At 35.9% G+C, this 19053-nt stretch overlaps 1 protein-coding gene across 2 annotated transcripts in view; it reads left to right on the top strand.

The window, feature by feature from the left end:
* LOC117423593 (schwannomin-interacting protein 1-like) overlaps positions 1–19053 on the top strand; it is a 183984-nt gene that overhangs the window by 5179 nt on the left and 159752 nt on the right. The window contains exons 2-4 of one of the 2 annotated variants that reach the window (XM_034039645.3): positions 3241–3305; positions 3623–3694; positions 4448–4592. In XM_034039645.3, coding sequence (XP_033895536.3) covers positions 3241–3305; positions 3623–3694; positions 4448–4592 — 282 coding nt within the window. Of the gene's footprint in view, positions 1–3240; positions 3306–3622; positions 3695–4447; positions 4593–17658; positions 17906–19053 lie in introns of those variants that run through there. The other variant, XM_034039646.3, reaches the window with a different exon arrangement.

Here is a 19053-nt window from a genome sequence, read left to right as displayed (position 1 = left end):
TTAATAAGTCTCTTATGAGATAAATGCACATCTTTATTGTGAATAGACACATTTGTCCTTTTCTTGTTGAAAATTCCATAACTGGCTCCCTTACTTTTCTCGTCAGAGATAGCTATTACATTGCAGTGAGTGTGCGATGCCCTTTGTTTCACCTTGGGGGAGAATTCATTTTCAAGTTGTCTGCTCCTGCTAAAGTGCAAGATAGTTGAATAAGATCATGTATCAACCATTAACTCCCATCCAGAATAAATGCATCTTATCATTTTCATCTTCCTGGTCTAATATATGGAAACACACCACACACACATAACAAGAATACAAACTTTAGTGTCTTTTTGCACCATAGTTGCAGAGCAGAGCTCAAAGAACAATTGCGATCATGATTTGTTGTAATAACAATGATTGATTTCCGCATTACAGAATTGTCCTTAATGGGATCTGGCTGACCATCACACCAGTTCTAATGAACCGAATGTGTTATGACATTTTACAATTGAACGCTGAGTATTATGGTATTCTATTCCACGACTGTAATCTGTTCACTCAAAGTCTATACCTACAGTGCAGTGGTCATTGTGTGAGGATAATAAGAAGCCTTCAAGATTCAATACTTTGCACTTTCTATTTCTATTATACTGCAATAATGTAGTTTGCCCTTCATTGTCAAAATTTAAATATGTTTAAAACTGAACCACAAGCCAGAAAATGTGTTAATACTTTTTCAGTGGAACCAAAAAGTGGTAAGCCTTGATATAGCCACCATCTATCTTTACTTAACATGGTTACTTGACATGTATTATTACATTTCAATCTTCATATCATTGAAATGATGGTATTGCTAAATGAACATCTGAATCTTAATCACTGTCGCTCCATTATATTTTTGACATGACATCATACATTTTTTTAAAGTTTATTTTCATTATCTGGTTCTGTATGTTAATTAACATGAGTAACAGGAACATTACATTATTATAACAGGTCACTATAATATAATTGGGCCTTGAAGGACAAGGTAATGGCTTTTCCTCACAATTGTCCATTGCACCTGATGTGCCATGGAGTTCATTTAGTACTAGAATAGAATGACAATAATGTATCTATATCATTAACATCGCCAACATCTGTAGCCTTTAAGCTGTTAAAAAAAGTTCTTGAAATTCAGTATACAGATTTTCCTGGCAAGCAGGTAGCTATTAAATCGTACTGCCTGAAGAAACATACCTGAGCAGGTCTGAGCCTTTTCATTCCTGGTATGCAGCTTTCAAAATGAATGGCATGGAAAGTAATTGGCAAGATGTTTCATTAAAATCACAAGCAAAATATCACTGTCTGATCTAGTTACCTTTTACTGCTTGCCAACATAAAAACATCTGGTTTTAAACGTATTATTTAAAAGAAATTCACAGCAAAGTACAATACCGCACAGAAATCCCCAAATACTTTAATTGCATCTGACTATAAAATCAAGTTTAACTGTAGTATTGGTAATGGCTACTGTTTATAGAGTGCAATTTTTAAAATGCCTCAACACACTGCAGGAGTATTTGGTTTGAATTCAGTCATCTTCAACACGATGCCTAATATTTCATTTAAGAAGATGAATACTGCAATTAGAGCCCAGTGAATCATCTTAACACACTAATAACACTGCTTAAAAAAACAAACAGATGCAAAACAGCATATTGCAGCAATGAGACATCATTAAATCAAGCGCTCTTGAAAACAGTAAATGATGTGGTGTGCAAAAGCGTCGTCACATTTAATTGCCTGATTTTGTTTGGACAGTGCATATAATGATCTTTGCATGCTAAAGGGACAGTTTCTTTTTTCTTGCATGGGTAAACCACGGCAGCTGCATTAGATGGAGGAAATCTGAAATGGCATCAGTGAAACACCTCATCATGTGGAGGCACATTAATTAATAGGAAATTGGAAATCAATAGTCATCTGGACAGGCAGCCATCTAAAAGTGTTTTCTCTTGCTTACAATTTGTGCTGTACTCAACCTTCTGTATTGAGCTAAAGGGTGGGGTGGTATTTAGGGTACAAAATATAAGGTTGTGGTTGTTGATCATTGTAGAGTACACCTGTTTGAGCTGACCACACTTACAGCAAGTCAAAGGCTGAAGACGGTATAAAGAGATAACGCCAAGATGAGGACGTAGTTCTTGTGTCCATAGTTCTTGCTTGACCCTGATGATATCCTTCTTCAGATTCTCTCTGTTTATTTCCCCTTAAGGTCCTTGGTTTAAGGATAGACATGCACCAGGGAGTTCGCTGTGAATCTTAATCATTCTCATGTCGCAAACACTGGAGATGGCTGCTGTCTAACCCAGGCGTGCGAATGTCATGATACACTGCAACACATCTGGCTGGCTTCTAGCTGAAAGGATCATCCTTCTAGTTTAATTGGCAGATGTCTCAAATATGTCATAGCATGCTTGACACCAGTAGAATATTTATTTTTAAAAGGGAGGCGGAGGAAGTGTGTGCATGTGTGTAAGCAATTGTGGGATCTGTGGCGTGTAGCCACTGTGCTCCATCTTTTGCAAAGACAGCCTTTAATTTAATATTAGCATACATGCCTTAACGTCAAACAGTTCTGTTGGCAGGTTGTAGGATGGTAAAGCATTGAAGGAGGATATTTAACCCTGTTGGAATGCTCATATTGTGAAAGAAGCTGCTTGTTTGTGTGACGCTGAAGAAAGTGGTTTTGGGTTTTACATTTATCTGATTTTTCTTTATTTTTCTCGGTTTCCAGTCTATTACCCTTGCTTACCCTTTTCATAACCATAATTCTGAGCCTTTTCCCCTTGTTGCTCAGGGTATAAACGGTGAGTAGCGCTTCCAGCTGTGTTGCTAAAGTGCATGCTGGGTCTCCATGCAAGCTTATACCACTGGCTGCTTACATGTCCTTCCAGGCTGTGTGAAAGAGCTGAGCTGCCTACTTTCTTACCTATAGAGTTTTTTTTTTTTTTTTTTTAATATAACCAAATAAGATTCCTCTCACGGACAGCATGCTCCAAATTACTCACTCTGAAGCTCCGTCTCTGTTAAGTCAACAACAGCAAGGGATTCACCATGTGCCCTCCTGAACCAAACCTAAGACACTGACACGTTTGTAATCCACAGTGCCTGGTTTCTGAGAAGGAGAATAAAAGACTCAGTTTAAAGCGTATGTAGTTGGGTTGTTGCTTGAATCTGTTTGATTAACCTGAGTGCTTTTTTTGTGTGCAGGAAGAAGGAAAGAGGCACAGAAAATCGCTTAACAGGAGCGAAGACAAAGGAGTCTTGATGGAGAGGTAATAATAATTTGCAAGTGTACATTCAAATAAAAAAAACAGTGCTGTCAAGTGTTAGCATTATGTGCTATTCATTATAGAACACAAACAAAACTTTAATTATAGTGTCAGTATAACCATTTTAATTGGGAAGTCATTTTTACCTCTTAGTTGTTTTTTCCTAGGATAGCCATGCCACATTGTACAAACCTTTCAAGTTTATCAAATTTCTGCCCAATAAGTTGAGAGGATGAGTAAAATTAATTTTTATATGGGTCCGAGGTGTAATGACAGCTTCAGTTTTTTACTTTTTATTTTATCATACCTTAACTTTGCAGACACCATCTTTCAAAGAAAGCTGAAGACAACTGCATTACAGAACTGCAGTTCTGGGAAAATAAAGTTATCATGTGAGTATTATTGATGATAATTAATATTTAAAATAAGTGTCAGGACAGTGAAAATCCCTTGCATGCCTATTTTAGTAGTGGAAAATTGACATTTAGTTTATTGGGTGTCATTCTGTAATTGCTAAAACAACTGCTGTCTATAAGGCAGACAAAGAATAAAATATTGTTAGAAATACCACAGGTATTTAACTGTTAAATGTATAGATCGCATGTAGACTGAATTTGAACAAAGAAAGAAATATGCAGGGACTTGCTGCAGAGGTGACTGAAGAGAATATAAGAAACTTGGTGTCAGGAAAGATTACAATCAAATGGAGTCGCTGTGGATCAGAGCTGTCTAGATGTCACAATAACTGAATAGCTGGTCAGGACATGTGCAGTTATTTAACTTGAATGAACAACACACAAAAAAAGACACGCAATGCAAGCAGATAAAATAGGTGCTTATAAATATATAGATAAACTGGAAATGGCCATACGTCTTCATCTGGTATTTATTTATTTCAAGGTTAATATCATCTGTTAAACATGTGTAGTTATAATCTGATAACCATAAATCATTTAAATATCATTTTAAAAATAAAAAAATACATAAATGAAGGTATATATGTATTTAATTTGTTTTTAGGGTCATTTTGGTCAATTTCATATGCAGAACATGAAAGATGCCCTTCTGTTTAGAAAGCTATATTCATGTAATATATATGGCAGTATACATACTATGTAAAACTTTTTTTAAATTTTTTTTTTCAGCATTCAAAGGGCATGGCGAGCTGTGTTGTACCGTAAGAACTGCCAGGTCGGGTGTACAAATCCCCCTAAACAGAACCAGCGTTCCTCATTCAGCAAACCTCACACCTCCATGAGGATAAATGGATTCGGCAGGAATATGCCCTCTGTAAGTGTGTTTGAGGGATGTTGTCTTTTTGATAAACTCATACAGCAGTTTTAGGTAAAATACCAACATATAAACAGATGGAAAATATTTAAAAGGCATATCACACAGGGTAAAAGGGTCCTTAAGGACATGCATACATGAAAAAGATTATATGGTATGATATTGTCTATGGATAACTCTATTAACCCTGTCTTTCTGGGTTCACTGCTGTAGCAGTTAATGGTGCAGTAGTTACAGGGCAAAACCCTTTACAGCTACAGTATGTGAACTAAGCAGTCTCTTCTCATACCAGTCAGTAAACCCCTGAATGGATTAATACATTTTTTCAATACAAATGAAATAGACAACCTGTCTGAACTATCCACACATACCCAGTCTCTTCGCTGGCTGATGCAGTTTAGCTAATATATGAATGGTTTGATGTTTTAGTCGATGATAATTTGGTGGCTGCTATTGCATGTGCTCAGATGACTGTCAGTTTTTCTGGAAGTGTCTTCTGTACAGAGTGCAGCTGCTGTGTGTCTTTATTTCGATTTGTCTTCTTGTTGATATAGCACAGAAAGGGGAGACAGGGGAACAGAAATCGACACATTCATCTTGAAGTTAATGATTGTAGCAACCAGTAGAGATAAGTAGATTTAAATTATTCACCTGTACACGGAGGGTACAAATGCCCGTCTTAATTATTACTCAATGTGAAGACGAGTTTACTGAGCAGCTCAACAGAGCCTGTCAGATGGAAGTCAAGGAAGAGTCTTTCCACACAGAAGCAGTCACAGTCTGTTCTAGAAGTTACTTTGAGCTTGCAGGAATTTCTTTGATGGAAACCTAGTATATATACTCCTGTTTCCCAGGAGGAAACTGACCCTACTGAGGATACAGGGATAACATTACAAAGCTTCAAGGACTGTTTAAGGATTTTCTGTAATGTCCATTTTGATTAAGGAAATTTAGTTTTCAAGTTTGCAGTCCATTACACATTTCCACTGTTTTAGAAAGGGTTGTAGGAATAGGACTCACAGTTGCAGCATGGTTTTATATTTGATATACGGTGACAGGTTGTATGTCAATGCTCAACATTTCCCTTCGTAATTAACTGACTGGGTGCTGTTCTCTTGTAAAGGGAGTCATTATTTGTAGAAACACGTGTTACCAATTTCAGTAGCATTTGTTAAATCATTGCAGTTCAATTACCTCTACCTCTGTGATCTAATTTAAAACTGGCTCAGTGGTTTCTTAAAGATCATCAAGAGAAGGTTGTGTTATTGGATTCTGTCATCTCTCTTGTAGAACATGATGAATGCATGGGTGTGCCTTGGTTCAAAATCCTCTTGAATGTTATTACACCTTTCTCAAACAAGTGATTATCCCTTCATAGTGTCTTGGTTTCATTTAAAAAACATGAACAATTTTGAAAACATGCAGAATATTAAAATGGGATTTGTTATATACACTACTATCTAGAAATGCCATATTGATAGAATATTAATAGAATGCTTGGCCATTTTCTTCTTAAAATCTATGCACACCAATCTACTGAGCATTCACCTTTAAATTGACATTCTGGATTGAAACAAAATCTTGTGTTTGGGCATTAGTCATTTGATTACATACATACTTGTTTAACATGCTGAGATCTAATTAAAATGTGTACTGTAATCTAAAGAGTACAAAGCAGCGTTATTATCAGGCAGGAATCCTCTGTCCTAAGAATGATGAAGACAATTCAGCAATCACTGGTTGTTTTAATCTGAGTTCGACGTCATAACGTCATACCACTGATCTTCATAAACTTCTGTGCACATCTGAGACCTATCTATACTCATTAAGAGATTTTCATGCATTTTAATAAAGCTAAGAAACCTATTTCTAAATGGATCTTTGTCTACTGTGTCCCCATCATTTTTTTTTTTTTTTTTCTCACAGCCCTGTGTAATTGAATTTACTGTAATGCACTTTAGGGTAATATATCAACACTAGGGGTAATTCCATCATTTTACCGATAGGTGAAGGCAGGCACTTCTTTAGTAATGTAAACCAACAATCAATCTTCTCATTCGACCTGTTTTCACCACAGTGCTCATTAAAAAGTGACACCAAGTTAGATTTCATATACTTATGACTTGTCCATTTCCCTGGGGACTCCTCAAGGGCAGAGTGAAGATGAGATGGTTCAGGGAAGAAGTACTGTATATCCTGGGGCCGGTTTTTCTAAAGTTTTAATCCAGACAAAATTAATCCAGATTTTGTAATCCTGCTTTTCATGATGCAGATTATTTTTATCGGGATAATTTTTATCCCGTTTTTCAGAAAAAGACAGTGTTGGATTACATTTATCCAGATCAGAAATAATCACAATTACGAAATCCGTTTTTATCAAGGTGTGCTTCTTTATTCACAATCCAGCTAAAGGGGGAAAATAATAGGAGTACCCTATGAGTGCACAAATTTACTTGGTTGTAAGATTAAACAAACAAACAAATAAGTAAATAAGTAAATAAATAAAATAAATACACTCTGGCATTGTCAATACCTTTTAGAATTTTGAATGCTTGAATCAGATCGCTGCGTAGTCTTCTTTGTTCAAGACTGAATAGATTCAATTATTTTAGCCTGTCAGCATATGACATGCCTTTTAAACACGGAATAATTCTGGTCGCTCTTCTTTGTACTCTTTCTAGAGCAGCAATGTCCTTTTTGTAGCGAGGTGACCAGAACTGAACACAGTATTCTAGATGAGGTCTTACTAATGCATTGTAAAGTTTTAACATTACTTCCCTTGATTTAAATTCAACACTTTTCACTATATATCCAAACATCTTGTTGGCCTTTTTTTATAGCTTCCCCACATTGTCTAGATGAAGACATTCCTGAGTCAACATAAACTCCTAGGTCTTTTTCATAGATTCCTTCTTCAATTTCAGTATCTCCCATATGGTATTTATAATGCACATTTTTATTGCGTGCGTGCAGTACCTTACACTTTTCTCTATTAAATGTCATTTGCCATGTGTCTGCCCAGTTCTGAATGCTGTCTAGATCATTTTGGATGACCTTTGCTGCTGCATTGGTGTTTGCCACTCCTCCTATTTTTGTGTCATCTGCAAATTTAACAAGTTTGCTTACTATATCAGAATCTAAATCATTAATGTAGATTAGGAATAGCAGAGGACCTAATACTGATCCCTGTGGTACTCCACTGGTTGCCTCGCTCCATTTTGAGGTTTCTCCTCTAATCAGTACTTTCTGTTTTCTACATGTTAACGACTCCCTAATCCATGTGCATGCATTTCCTTGAATCCCTACTGCATTCAGTTTGAGAATTTATCTTTTATGCAGGACTGTCAAAAGCTTTCTGGAAATCTAAATAAACCATGTCATATGCTTTGCAATTATCCATTGTCGATGTTGCATCCTCAAAAAAATCAAGCAGGTTAGCTAGACACGATCTCCCTTTCCTAAAACCACGCTGACTGTCTCCCAGGATACTGTTACCATATATGTAATTTTCCATTTTGGATCTTATTATAGTTTCCATAAGTTTACATATAATAGAAGTCAGTCTTATTGGTCTGTATTTACCAGGTTCGGTTTTGTCTCCCTTTTTGTGGATCAGTATTACTTTTGCAATTCTACAGTGTGTCGGTACATCCCCTATGTCAAGAGACTGTTGCATGATCTTGGTTAGCAGTTTGTAAATAACTTAATTTCTTTGAGTACTATTGGGAGGATCTCATCCGGCCCAGGGGATTTGTTTATTTTTAGAGCTCCTAGTCCCTTTAACACTTCTGCCTATGTTATGCTAAAGTTATTTAATACTGGATAGGAACAGGTTGACATGTGGGGCATGTTGTCCGTATCATCCTTTGTAAAAGCTTAATAATTTAATACATTTGCTATTTTTTTCTCTTCGTGTCTGATTTTGCCATTTGTATCTCTTAGACATTTAACCTCCACTTTGAATGTTCTCTTGCTGTTATAATATTGGAAAAACTTTTTGGAATTGGTTTTAGTCCCCTTAGCAATGTTCATTTCTATCTCTCTCTTGGCTTTTCTAACTTCCTTTTTGACTTGTGTTTGTAGTTCCAAGTTCTTTTTCTGTGTACTTTGTTATTGGTCCCTTTTAAACGCTCTGTAAAGTGCTTATCCACTTTTACAGAGGCTGATTACACCTTTTGCCAGCACCTTCACAGCAGCGCAGGTGCATTTCAACAGTGCCCATGCTAAAACCAGATACGCAATAGAATGCATAAATGGGTTGCTTAAGAGACGATTCGCTTGTTTGAATTACCTGCATGTGGATCCGCCACGTGCATGCAACATCATTCTAGCATGCATTGTATTGCACAATATTGTTATATAAAAACATGAATAATACAATAACAACAACCTTGGAGAATGTGTTACATTATTTTTAAGATATATGATTATGTATCTATTTTGTAATGCATTTTGTTTTGGCAGGGGAGATATATACACACATTAAAGTATTATTTAGGCCTAACCATTTTATTCCATCTTTTTCTAAGAATCCGATTAACAAATGTATTTCAAACATTCAATAGCTATAAATCAAGAAAAACAACAAATCCACCACCTGTGAACCCTCTCTCCAGCCAATCCCACACATAAGCCCGATATACACTCCTTGCAAAGGAGCCGGCTCCTTTGTACAGCGGTATCGGCGCTATGCTGTAGTGCGAGAGGTCCCGGGTTCGCGCCCGCCCTCCGCCTGTGTGTGGATTGCCTCACCCTATGTGATGCGTCTGCCTGCGTTAATCAAGATCGCAACAATAGTTTATGTAGCATGCATACGGTAGTTATAAACACACGAGTTTCATATGAGTGAATGCTAGTTAATTAGAAATAACAACTATTTACACATAAAATAGGAGCAGTAATAACATCTAATCCATTCAGAGAAACATTTATACAAACAATGATCCTAAAGCTACAGTCAAACATAGGGTTCCCACCTCTGACTCACAAAAAAACCGGGACACCAGAGTAATTTCGTACAAAAATAAATAAATAAATCATATACGTTGACATTTAATGTCCTGGGAAATCTGTAAGACAGTTACCTAAAAAAGAGAACAATCCAGGCAAAACCAGAACGGTTGGCAACCCTAGTCAAACAGCGAATCCTTAATATTTACAATTCGGTGACCATCACCATTATAATATTTTAGCAAAATAGGTTAACAGGCAGGCGCATCACACAGGGCACGCGGCAATATATATATATATATATATATATATATATATATATATATATATATATATATATATATTAGCTCAAAGAGCCAGATATATATATTTTAGCTCAAAGAGCCAGCTGCCCAACGTTTCGATATGTTGTACATATCTTTCTCAAGGGAGCCTGTGTTTGAATCAAAACATTGGAGGTATTTATAGGTTTTTGACGGCATGACAACTACTTGTTATTGTTTACATTCAAATCCATGATGTAATGGTGTTCTATATATTGTGACATCAGTTTTACTTCTATCTTTGAATCTGTATTAATTCTAATTAACACTACTTTATATAAACTTATATTTTTATTATATCATGCAATGCTGGCTCTGAGGATCAGTCTAGATTTGGCTTCCCTAGCGCATCAGCATGCACAACTTTTGAATGAATTTTGTTTATTTATTTAAATGTTATATATTTATTGAAGTTAAGTAGTTCATTCTTTTCTGTTGAGTCCCGTTGACATAATCGTGTTCAGTCTATTTATCCATTTACTTTCTTTTATTCTTCTATATGTCGCATTGTCTAATTTGAGCTGTTCTAATACTACAAACTTTACATCATTTATGTCATGTCCCTGACTGGTGAAGTGCTGTACTATTGGTTCATTCATTTTTTTTATTTCTAATTAATTAAAAGTGGTTCTGAATTCTTTTATATAAAGTAGTTCCAGTCTCTCCAACATATTTGATTTCATCACATTTTTCACAGGCTATTCCATAAACAACATTGCTATTTTTACAGTAGGTATTAGTTTTTAGTGGATATGTGGTGTTCTTATGTTTAATTATATTTTTACTTTTGTCTATGTATTTACACACTTTACATCTACTAGTGCACATGTTCGTAGAACCTATTTTGTCAATTATTCTTTTATGTGTACTGTGAACTAAAATATCACCTAAATTAGCTTCTCTTTTGAATGCTACAACTGGGGCCTTAAGAAATACTTTTTTTAATTTTTCTGAATTATGTAGAATCCGCAAGTGTTTCCAAACTATTTTAGAAATATTGGGCAAAAGTTTAGAGTAAGTCAGTATTAATGGGACTCTTTTGACCTTTTAATCTCTATTTTTATAATCTAGTAGATCATCTCTTTTTAGTTTATCCACTTTTCTTAACTCCATCTCTATAATTATTTCTTTGTATCCTCTTTTTTTAAATATATATATATATATATATATATATATATATATATATATATATTGAGTTATGAGTTATGATGATCCAGAGGTCACATAGCATATTGGTAGTACTGTATAATTTAGTAGCATAGGCTGTTTTTTACAGCTTCATAAAGTAAATACACACCCTTTGAAAGAAATTGGATTTTTAGCATGCAGGAATGTAAACATCCCTTGAAAACACTCCTACTTCAATTATTTATTTGCTGCTCACTTGTGTAGAGAAGCTCTTGTGACACTTGCATCTATAATGTAGGTTGTACATAAGAACATACCAACTGATTTGTTTTATAACTGTCAATACTGTTTCATTGAACTTTATGAACGACATAGTAATTCCCTTTTATTTCACTTTCAGTACCCTAAGCCTAATGAAATATATTATATTCATGGAGCGCTGAAAAAGAGTTTGGCCATTTTCTTTGAAGAAATTCAAAACTCATTTTTCTGCATACCATTGAACAATCCTGTTATGTATTGCAATGCAATGCGCTTGTTTTCAGATTGTACAGTCACTTATATATTAGGTAATAATAGTGCCTTCAGGAATACTTTAAAAATGGCTAATGCTTTTATAAAACAACTTTAATGGACTTAATTTTTTTTGGTCAATAATATAAAAAACTAAAAAACGAAAGTGGTTGAAATTTGAATTTAAACATACTGGTAGCTTATTTGTAGATATTTAATGATTCTACTTTAGAAGATCAAAGTGATGCTGATTTCCTGTATATAAATGTGCCTCTGCCTTTTCCTATCACGATATTGGCTGAGCTCTTTTAAATTCATGGAGACTATTATTACTTCAGTGGGCTAAAGGAAGATCCAAAAATCAATTGAGATTCTCAGTGCCCGATGCTCAGGGAAAAGTTCAAAGCCGAAACACATCACTGTCTCTGCTAATGCGACTCATTCCAAAGCGGGGCTTCCAGAAAACAACACTTTGAAGAAACCGTCATGCAGCGAAGGGCAAGTCATGCAGTACTGAAAATGCAAATGATGCAATTCTGAGAACAAGCGAGCAAATATATAGAGCTAGGTATATAATTACTGTGCATCTTCTATATAATCATGATCTATCTATCTATCTATCTATCTATCTATCTATCTATCTATCTATCTATATATATATATATATATATATATATATATATATATATATATATATATTACACACACGGTAGACGCTCCTTGTAGCAACATAACGGTGCCCTTTGCTATGTTGCTTTTAAGCGGCGGTTGCTGTTATGGGGAGTGACGCCTGAACAAAGGCAGCCTGCTTTTTCAGATACTTAAAACAGCTACAGTACATGCGACACTCTTTTCAAGTACAGTATATTTGTACATAAGACACTTTCTGTAACATTTCTATAAATAAATTAAACTCGTCCTCTACCGGTACATTTGTTTTCTTTACTGTTTTTAAAATGTAGGTTACATGTTTACAGATAAAATGTTATTATCATTAAGAATGCCTAACTACACAAATAGATACTATATAATAACAAACAATAAGCACGCTTTGTACAGTACTTATTATTATTTGTTTCTTAGCAGACGCCCTTATCCAGGGCGACTTACAATTGTTACAAGATATCACATTATACATTATTTCACATTATACAGATATCACATTATTTTTACATACAATTACCCATTTATACAATTGGGTTTTTACTGGAGCAATCTAGGTAAAGTACCTTGCTCAAGGGTACAACAGCAGTGTCCCCCACTGGGGATTGAACCCACAAACCTCCGGTCAAGAGTCCAGAGCCCTAACCACTACTCCACACTGCTGCCCTTACATTTACTTCCCTTGCTCTTTTTTATGTATATTCTTTTGTATGATACTTATACACCTGTATGTTCTAGTTGCGATCCCGTCAAAGCAAACAGATTTTTTATTTATTTATTAATTTATTAATTTATTGCGGGAAATAAACGCTGGACTGATCAAGGGGAGAACGAATTTGCCTTCTAATAGAAACTGATAAGCGCACTGTAGAGACACTTGGGTGCATTCATGGGCGATTAATGGAAGTTTTACAGTATATGGATAAGGGCGACTGCTGAGGATGTAACGTCACAACGACATACAGTAAATATTGCTGTTATCGAATGGATTTTTAATGGTAAGGAGGGAAATGCTGCTCGTAAGCGGTGGTTGCGCTTACTTGGTGCTGCTACTAACAAGTTGACAGCTAGAGATAGCCTTGGGAACCTGATGCCTTGGGGAGCTTATTCTTTGTAGTGGTGGGTTATTTTTCTTTTTTTTCTTTTTTCATAGGAGCATGTTTTCTAAAGCATGACAAAATAAAAGTCTGTTAAATATATATATATATACAAAGAGGGGAATAGTGGATTACAGAAGCTATATATATATATATATATATATATATATAGCGTATCTATAAGTATTTCAAAAGTTATACATCAGAGTTAGCTTCAGAAGGTGCACTTGTAGGCCCAGATTACACACATCTGGTATTGTAATTGTTCATCTTAACAATTTTTTATTTAAAAGGTTGCAAATTAATATACCTTCAGGGCATCTTAGCAGATCTCATTCTCATTGGAGTGGCAGATTCCAATTCCAAAGAGCAACACCGTGGGCTTTAGAGATGGGGGAATTTCCAGGAAGTGTTTCTTCTCTAATTAGCTCCTGAGAGGGAAGAATAATTGTATTCTGGGCATGCCTGAGAACTGAGGAACTCTGCTTTTCAGCTGTGTGTCTCTGTCAGGGTTTGCTGTATGAGTTCAAATTAAACATCATTAGTTAGACAATTTAATGTGCTATTTATTGGACAGAATGTCTTTAGAAATGTCTGGTTCCTCCTTATGAAGACATGCATTCAGGGATTCTAAACCTCTACCTCTCCAATTCACAGATTGCTAAATGGGATTGTTTGTTGGCTAAAAGCCTTCACTGATGATGGGTATAAAACATTAATGTTTTTTTAATCATGTGCCGGCTTCATTAGAGTATTTTCAAAAAGACATTCAGCATTAATGAGCCGGTCTAGACCCTGTAATGGAAACCCATTCCAATGTAATTCAGTGTGCTTTTTTTGGTTTAAATTTCAAGATGAAACTGCCACTCTTAATCAAGAGTGTGTTACTAATTGGTTTCATGTTTTTGATTTTGCATACATACTCTTTTACATAAGAATTTTTCTACAGTAGTCAGCAATGTCATTGATCCTACATTGGAAACAATTGAAATGGTCTGAACTAACTTCAATCCATCTTCCAGGTCTAAGAGAACACCATACTTGCCTATGCATAATGAAAAATCATTTTAATGAGTCCTTGGTTTATGATATAGAATGTATATGTCCCCTCTGTAGCATTGACACTCAATTCTCCAAACTCCTCTGGTCACACTAATTTTGTTAATGTAGTGTTTGGAATAATCAATGTTGCATTGAATATGAATATTCTATAAAAAGCAAGAAGAAAACAGCACCAGTTTTCTGCTTCCTTTTATGATGGGGTCAAATGTATTGTTTATACATAGAATTGAAACGGTAACAGTTTCCGAGAAAGACAACACAATTTCTACTAGCGATTGTGACAACAAAGACTGGGTTCATAAAAAAAAAAGAAACACACAGGGGTAGTGTTGAAGATCCCTTCGTGTTTGTTCTCCGGTAACGCTCTATGAGAGCATGAGACGCTTTGAAGATCGCACTATCAGGATGATGAGTAGAGAGATTGGTTAAACTCCCAGTGAAAGTGGAGAAACGGTATTCCACTGGGGATGACTATTGCTCTTGCACTTTTATAGCATATTTGATCTTCCCTTTGGGCTTTTCACAGAGGTGTAAAATGGATGACACAAGAATAGATTCTTCTTTGTACAGTTGGACGTGTATTATGTGAAAAACAGTCTGTAAATATAAACAAACACCACAGATCTAAATGCTACTACTGATTAAATAATTAATCAAGGTTCCAAGGTTATGGAAATCAAACATCAAGCAGTGCAAGTTAGTCTCTATAGTTTATTTCTCTAGGTAGAAATAGCAACAAATCTATTTTAATGATTAAAATGACTATGATATAGAGGTAAACCACTGTTTCCATGAATTGAATACACCCCGCTGTTTATTACCAGCAATCATTAATTTGTTCCAATAGCTTTTACTGTAATAGAAGTGTTAATGAAAGATATACATAAATATTTTCATCGGTGCATGGTATCTGTCAGCTGCAGCAAAGCTTGAAAAACTGGAGCCTTGGGCTATAATTACTGTGATAGGTTACAACGTCTGTTACTCCAGTAAATTAAGTTTACTGTATGATTCCAGAACTGTGGCAGTGTTCTATTAGGCCGTGTTCTACTGGGGGACTCCATCTGTTTTTGAGACTCCCGTTTCCCAGACTTATTCTTAATCAAAGAACTCCTCCCTCTCTCTGCATGCAGGTTCAGATATTCATGGCAGGGTATGTGGAGAGCCTCCCAGGATTTCTGCCTAATGTATTTTAAATTGCATATTATGTTATTTCCAGTTCATTTCCAGTTTGGTTTCCTGCTACAAATTGTTTTCATGCACACTTTTTCATACTATTTTAGATTTATTCAATTACCATGTACAAATACACATGAATGGACACTGATGCACATTCATTGCATATATTTCTCAGTTACACACACAAGCTCTCTCCATATTTATACATAGTGTATTATAAGCGGTTTCATACCAGACTGAGGCTCCCAAATAATCATTCAGTTATGAGAAAAAGGACTGCAATCCTAATGATGTCATTAACAGTTTTCCATACATAATGTGAGATATAAATCAGTGTAATGTACATGCTACATTCTTATACCACTGTACTGTGTAAAATAATTGAGCATATGTACTTCCTATGCACTATACAGTATAATGGATCATGAATTAGTATCTGTGTGTATTCTGGAGATCGGTAGTACCAGTTCTGAACAGTAATGCTGGAAGCTTGTAATGCAGATCTCTCTATCATATTATTTAAAGTCTCTTTTACACTGTTTGCCAAAAAAATGGCAGACCTTAATGCCCACAAAAATCTGATTTTTTTTTTTAATTTAGTCGTTGCCAATCAGTTTTTATTATTTTCTCCCCAATTTGAAATGCACGATTATTTTTAGGCCCAGCTCACCGCTACCACCCCTGCGCTGACTCGGGAGGGGCAAAGATGAACACACGCTGTCCTCCGAAGCGTGTGCCGTCAGCCGCCCGCTTCTTTACACTCTGCAGACTAACCGTGCAGCCGCCTCAGAGCTACAGCGTCGGAGGACAACGCAGCTCTGGGCAGCTTACAGGCAAGCCCGCAGGCGCCCGGCCAGACTACAGGGGTCGCTGGTGCGCGGTGAGCCGAGGACACCCTGGCCGACCTAACCCTCCCTCCCCCCGGACGACTTCGGCCAATTGAGCGCCGCCCCCTCGGAAAAAATCTGATATTTTTACCTTTAGATTTTACATTGCTGTAGGACTGCTGTCTAAGTCTCCTTAAGTCTCTTCGTTATTATTGGTTTAAAGCTGTGACAGCCCATTAAAGGTGATACATAATGCTTAATCACACTAATTCACAAGACAAGCTGTGTGAATTAGTTTGGTTATTAATGTTTGAGTTATTGTTCTATATTCTATGTTGCCATGGAAACAATACGCTGTATTGTAAAAACCTATGTCCTTGTTATCTTCATGTGTATACATAGGTATGTGAAAAAAATATATTCTATAATATACAAGTTCCTACGCCATGACGCTCCCTGGTTGCCATTGTCACTCTTGTAACAACAACCTTATCACTCTCGTAACAACATACATTAAAAAATAAAGACATGGACATTTAACCAAACAATAACGAAAACTCAGAAACAATGTGGTTCAGACCAATAACCAAAGTATTTAAGGAGATGTTTTTAAACGAGCAAGAAAATGAAAACACAAAGACAAAAAAAAAAAAAAAATGTGCTGATATAAAACCTCACAAGGTTGTATTTGTGTTCAGTGGGAGAAACAAGAGAACTTCACCAGGTACCTGAAAAAGACTTTCATCTTGTCAGTAAGAAGGAAAAATGACTTTGAGCAGTGTCTTTATTTTAAATGTATTATTTCTTCTCCATTGTGCTGTGCTGCATGGAATGAGAGTGACTGTTTGTTTTTAAATGTTATTCACTTTTGTATGCTTTAAGAAGCAGAATTTATAAACTAGCATATGGAAAATAACACTGTCACACAATAGCAGCCTCAAGTTGTTTTTTCTCGAGACATATTATCTTGTGATAATATATTCAGAACCATGCATTATATTAATGCAGGACAGGGAATCCTTTTAAGGAGATGTACACATAGTTTGTTCATCTATGGTAAATTAAGCTGTTAAGTCACTTCTAAAGAAACAAATTGAAAAGAAATACAGAGCCAACAAGCCAGCAAGTTAATCTGAATTGTTAATACATGAAGAACAGGCTAGAGCAGTGCTGACATGCATTTTCACTCTGAATGATTCCATCATGAGTGGTCAAAATGAGGCAGTATGAGAGGGAGACTGCATATTATGGAGCAGCCACTAAAGCGTGATGTAATCCCTTTTGCAAATCCAAGTTTCCCTTCATTCCTATTCCAGTTTGTCTCTAAATTACAGCGAGTTCCGTGCTGAGCTGGACCGGAGCCAGAATTTTCTCATCTCGCTGTCTGTGATCTGCTGTAATTTTTTTTTCTTTGAGGCATTCTGATGCTTGCAGTGTGCTGAACTCAAAAGGTTTTCCAGCCCTCAGATTCGCCAGAGATTTCACACTAGAAAACTAAGCCAGCACTGAGGAATATTAACAGCAAGATCTCTTGGCTTTGCAGGTGACCAAGAAGCGGCACTATGCATCTGGTAATGTATCGTACCGTATTGTATTTTTCATCATTAATGCAGCGTTCTAGAATTTTTTTTTTCTTTCAGGGATGCTTTTGCATTAGATTAGGCAGCCTTGTCAGTTTATACCAATTAAGTGTAGAGATGCTAAAGGTGTCTTTTGGGATTCCAGTGCTGTTTGTTTTAGCTGACAGCTAGAGATAGACGACCTGATGCCTTGGGGAGCTTATTCTTTATAGTGGTGGATTATTTTTCTTTTTTTTCTTTTTTCATAGGAGCATGTTTTCAAATGCATGACAAAATAAAAATCTGCTAACAATATATATATATATATATATATATATATATATATATATATATATATATATATATATATATATATATATATATATACAAAGAGGGGAATAGTGGAATAGTGGATTACAGAAGCATTCTGGAAGAACAAACTTTTAGAATGCAATATACTCTTGTCTGTTAGGGGATTGTATTCCAAATGCTTTTTATTGCTGCTCTTGGTCCAAGTTGCACATTTTTTATGGTGATTTAATGTTGTGCACTGTGACACTGCAATCACTAACAGCGAGGTGCTTTCGGTTCACAGAAACCCTGAAGAACTGATTCATTGTAATGTTTGCAGGGTTCTCAAATGGCTTTCTACAACCTTCTCTTGATTAAAAAATAAATTCAGTGTTCACCCTGGAAAAACGCTTTTTAAGTGTCTGCAAAATTAGCATTTGGATGTGTCCTTTTATAGGTATGTGCAACACAGCAATATGCCATTTCAAAAGCTTTGTAATGTATCACACTGTATTATACTGTAGATTGCTCAATACTGTGATCAAGCAGGTTGTGCAAACATATTGAATGTCCTCGGAATTAAAGTCTTCTGGCAGTTCACATGTGGCTGAGAGACCCCGGCATGCAGAATAATGAGACTGATGTGTTAGAGCAGCTGAGTTTTTCTATAGGGGTTTCCCTGACACTATCTTCTCACTTCTCTGACACCTCTAACATCTATTCAATTGATACAAACAATGGTCAGTACACCAAGGGGAAGGGGTTAATGATGTAGTCACAGTTTATGTGCTGTGTTGCCTGTGAATCTATATGCTAGGGGGTCTATTTTAATGATATAAACAGAGGTACAGCTTAATACTAACCCCCTT

Source organism: Acipenser ruthenus, chromosome 17, assembly GCF_902713425.1.
Source record: "Acipenser ruthenus chromosome 17, fAciRut3.2 maternal haplotype, whole genome shotgun sequence".
Lineage (NCBI taxonomy): Eukaryota > Metazoa > Chordata > Actinopteri > Acipenseriformes > Acipenseridae > Acipenser > Acipenser ruthenus.
Note: the sequence above shows the minus strand (reverse complement) of the source record. Positions and strands in the feature narration are given on the sequence as shown.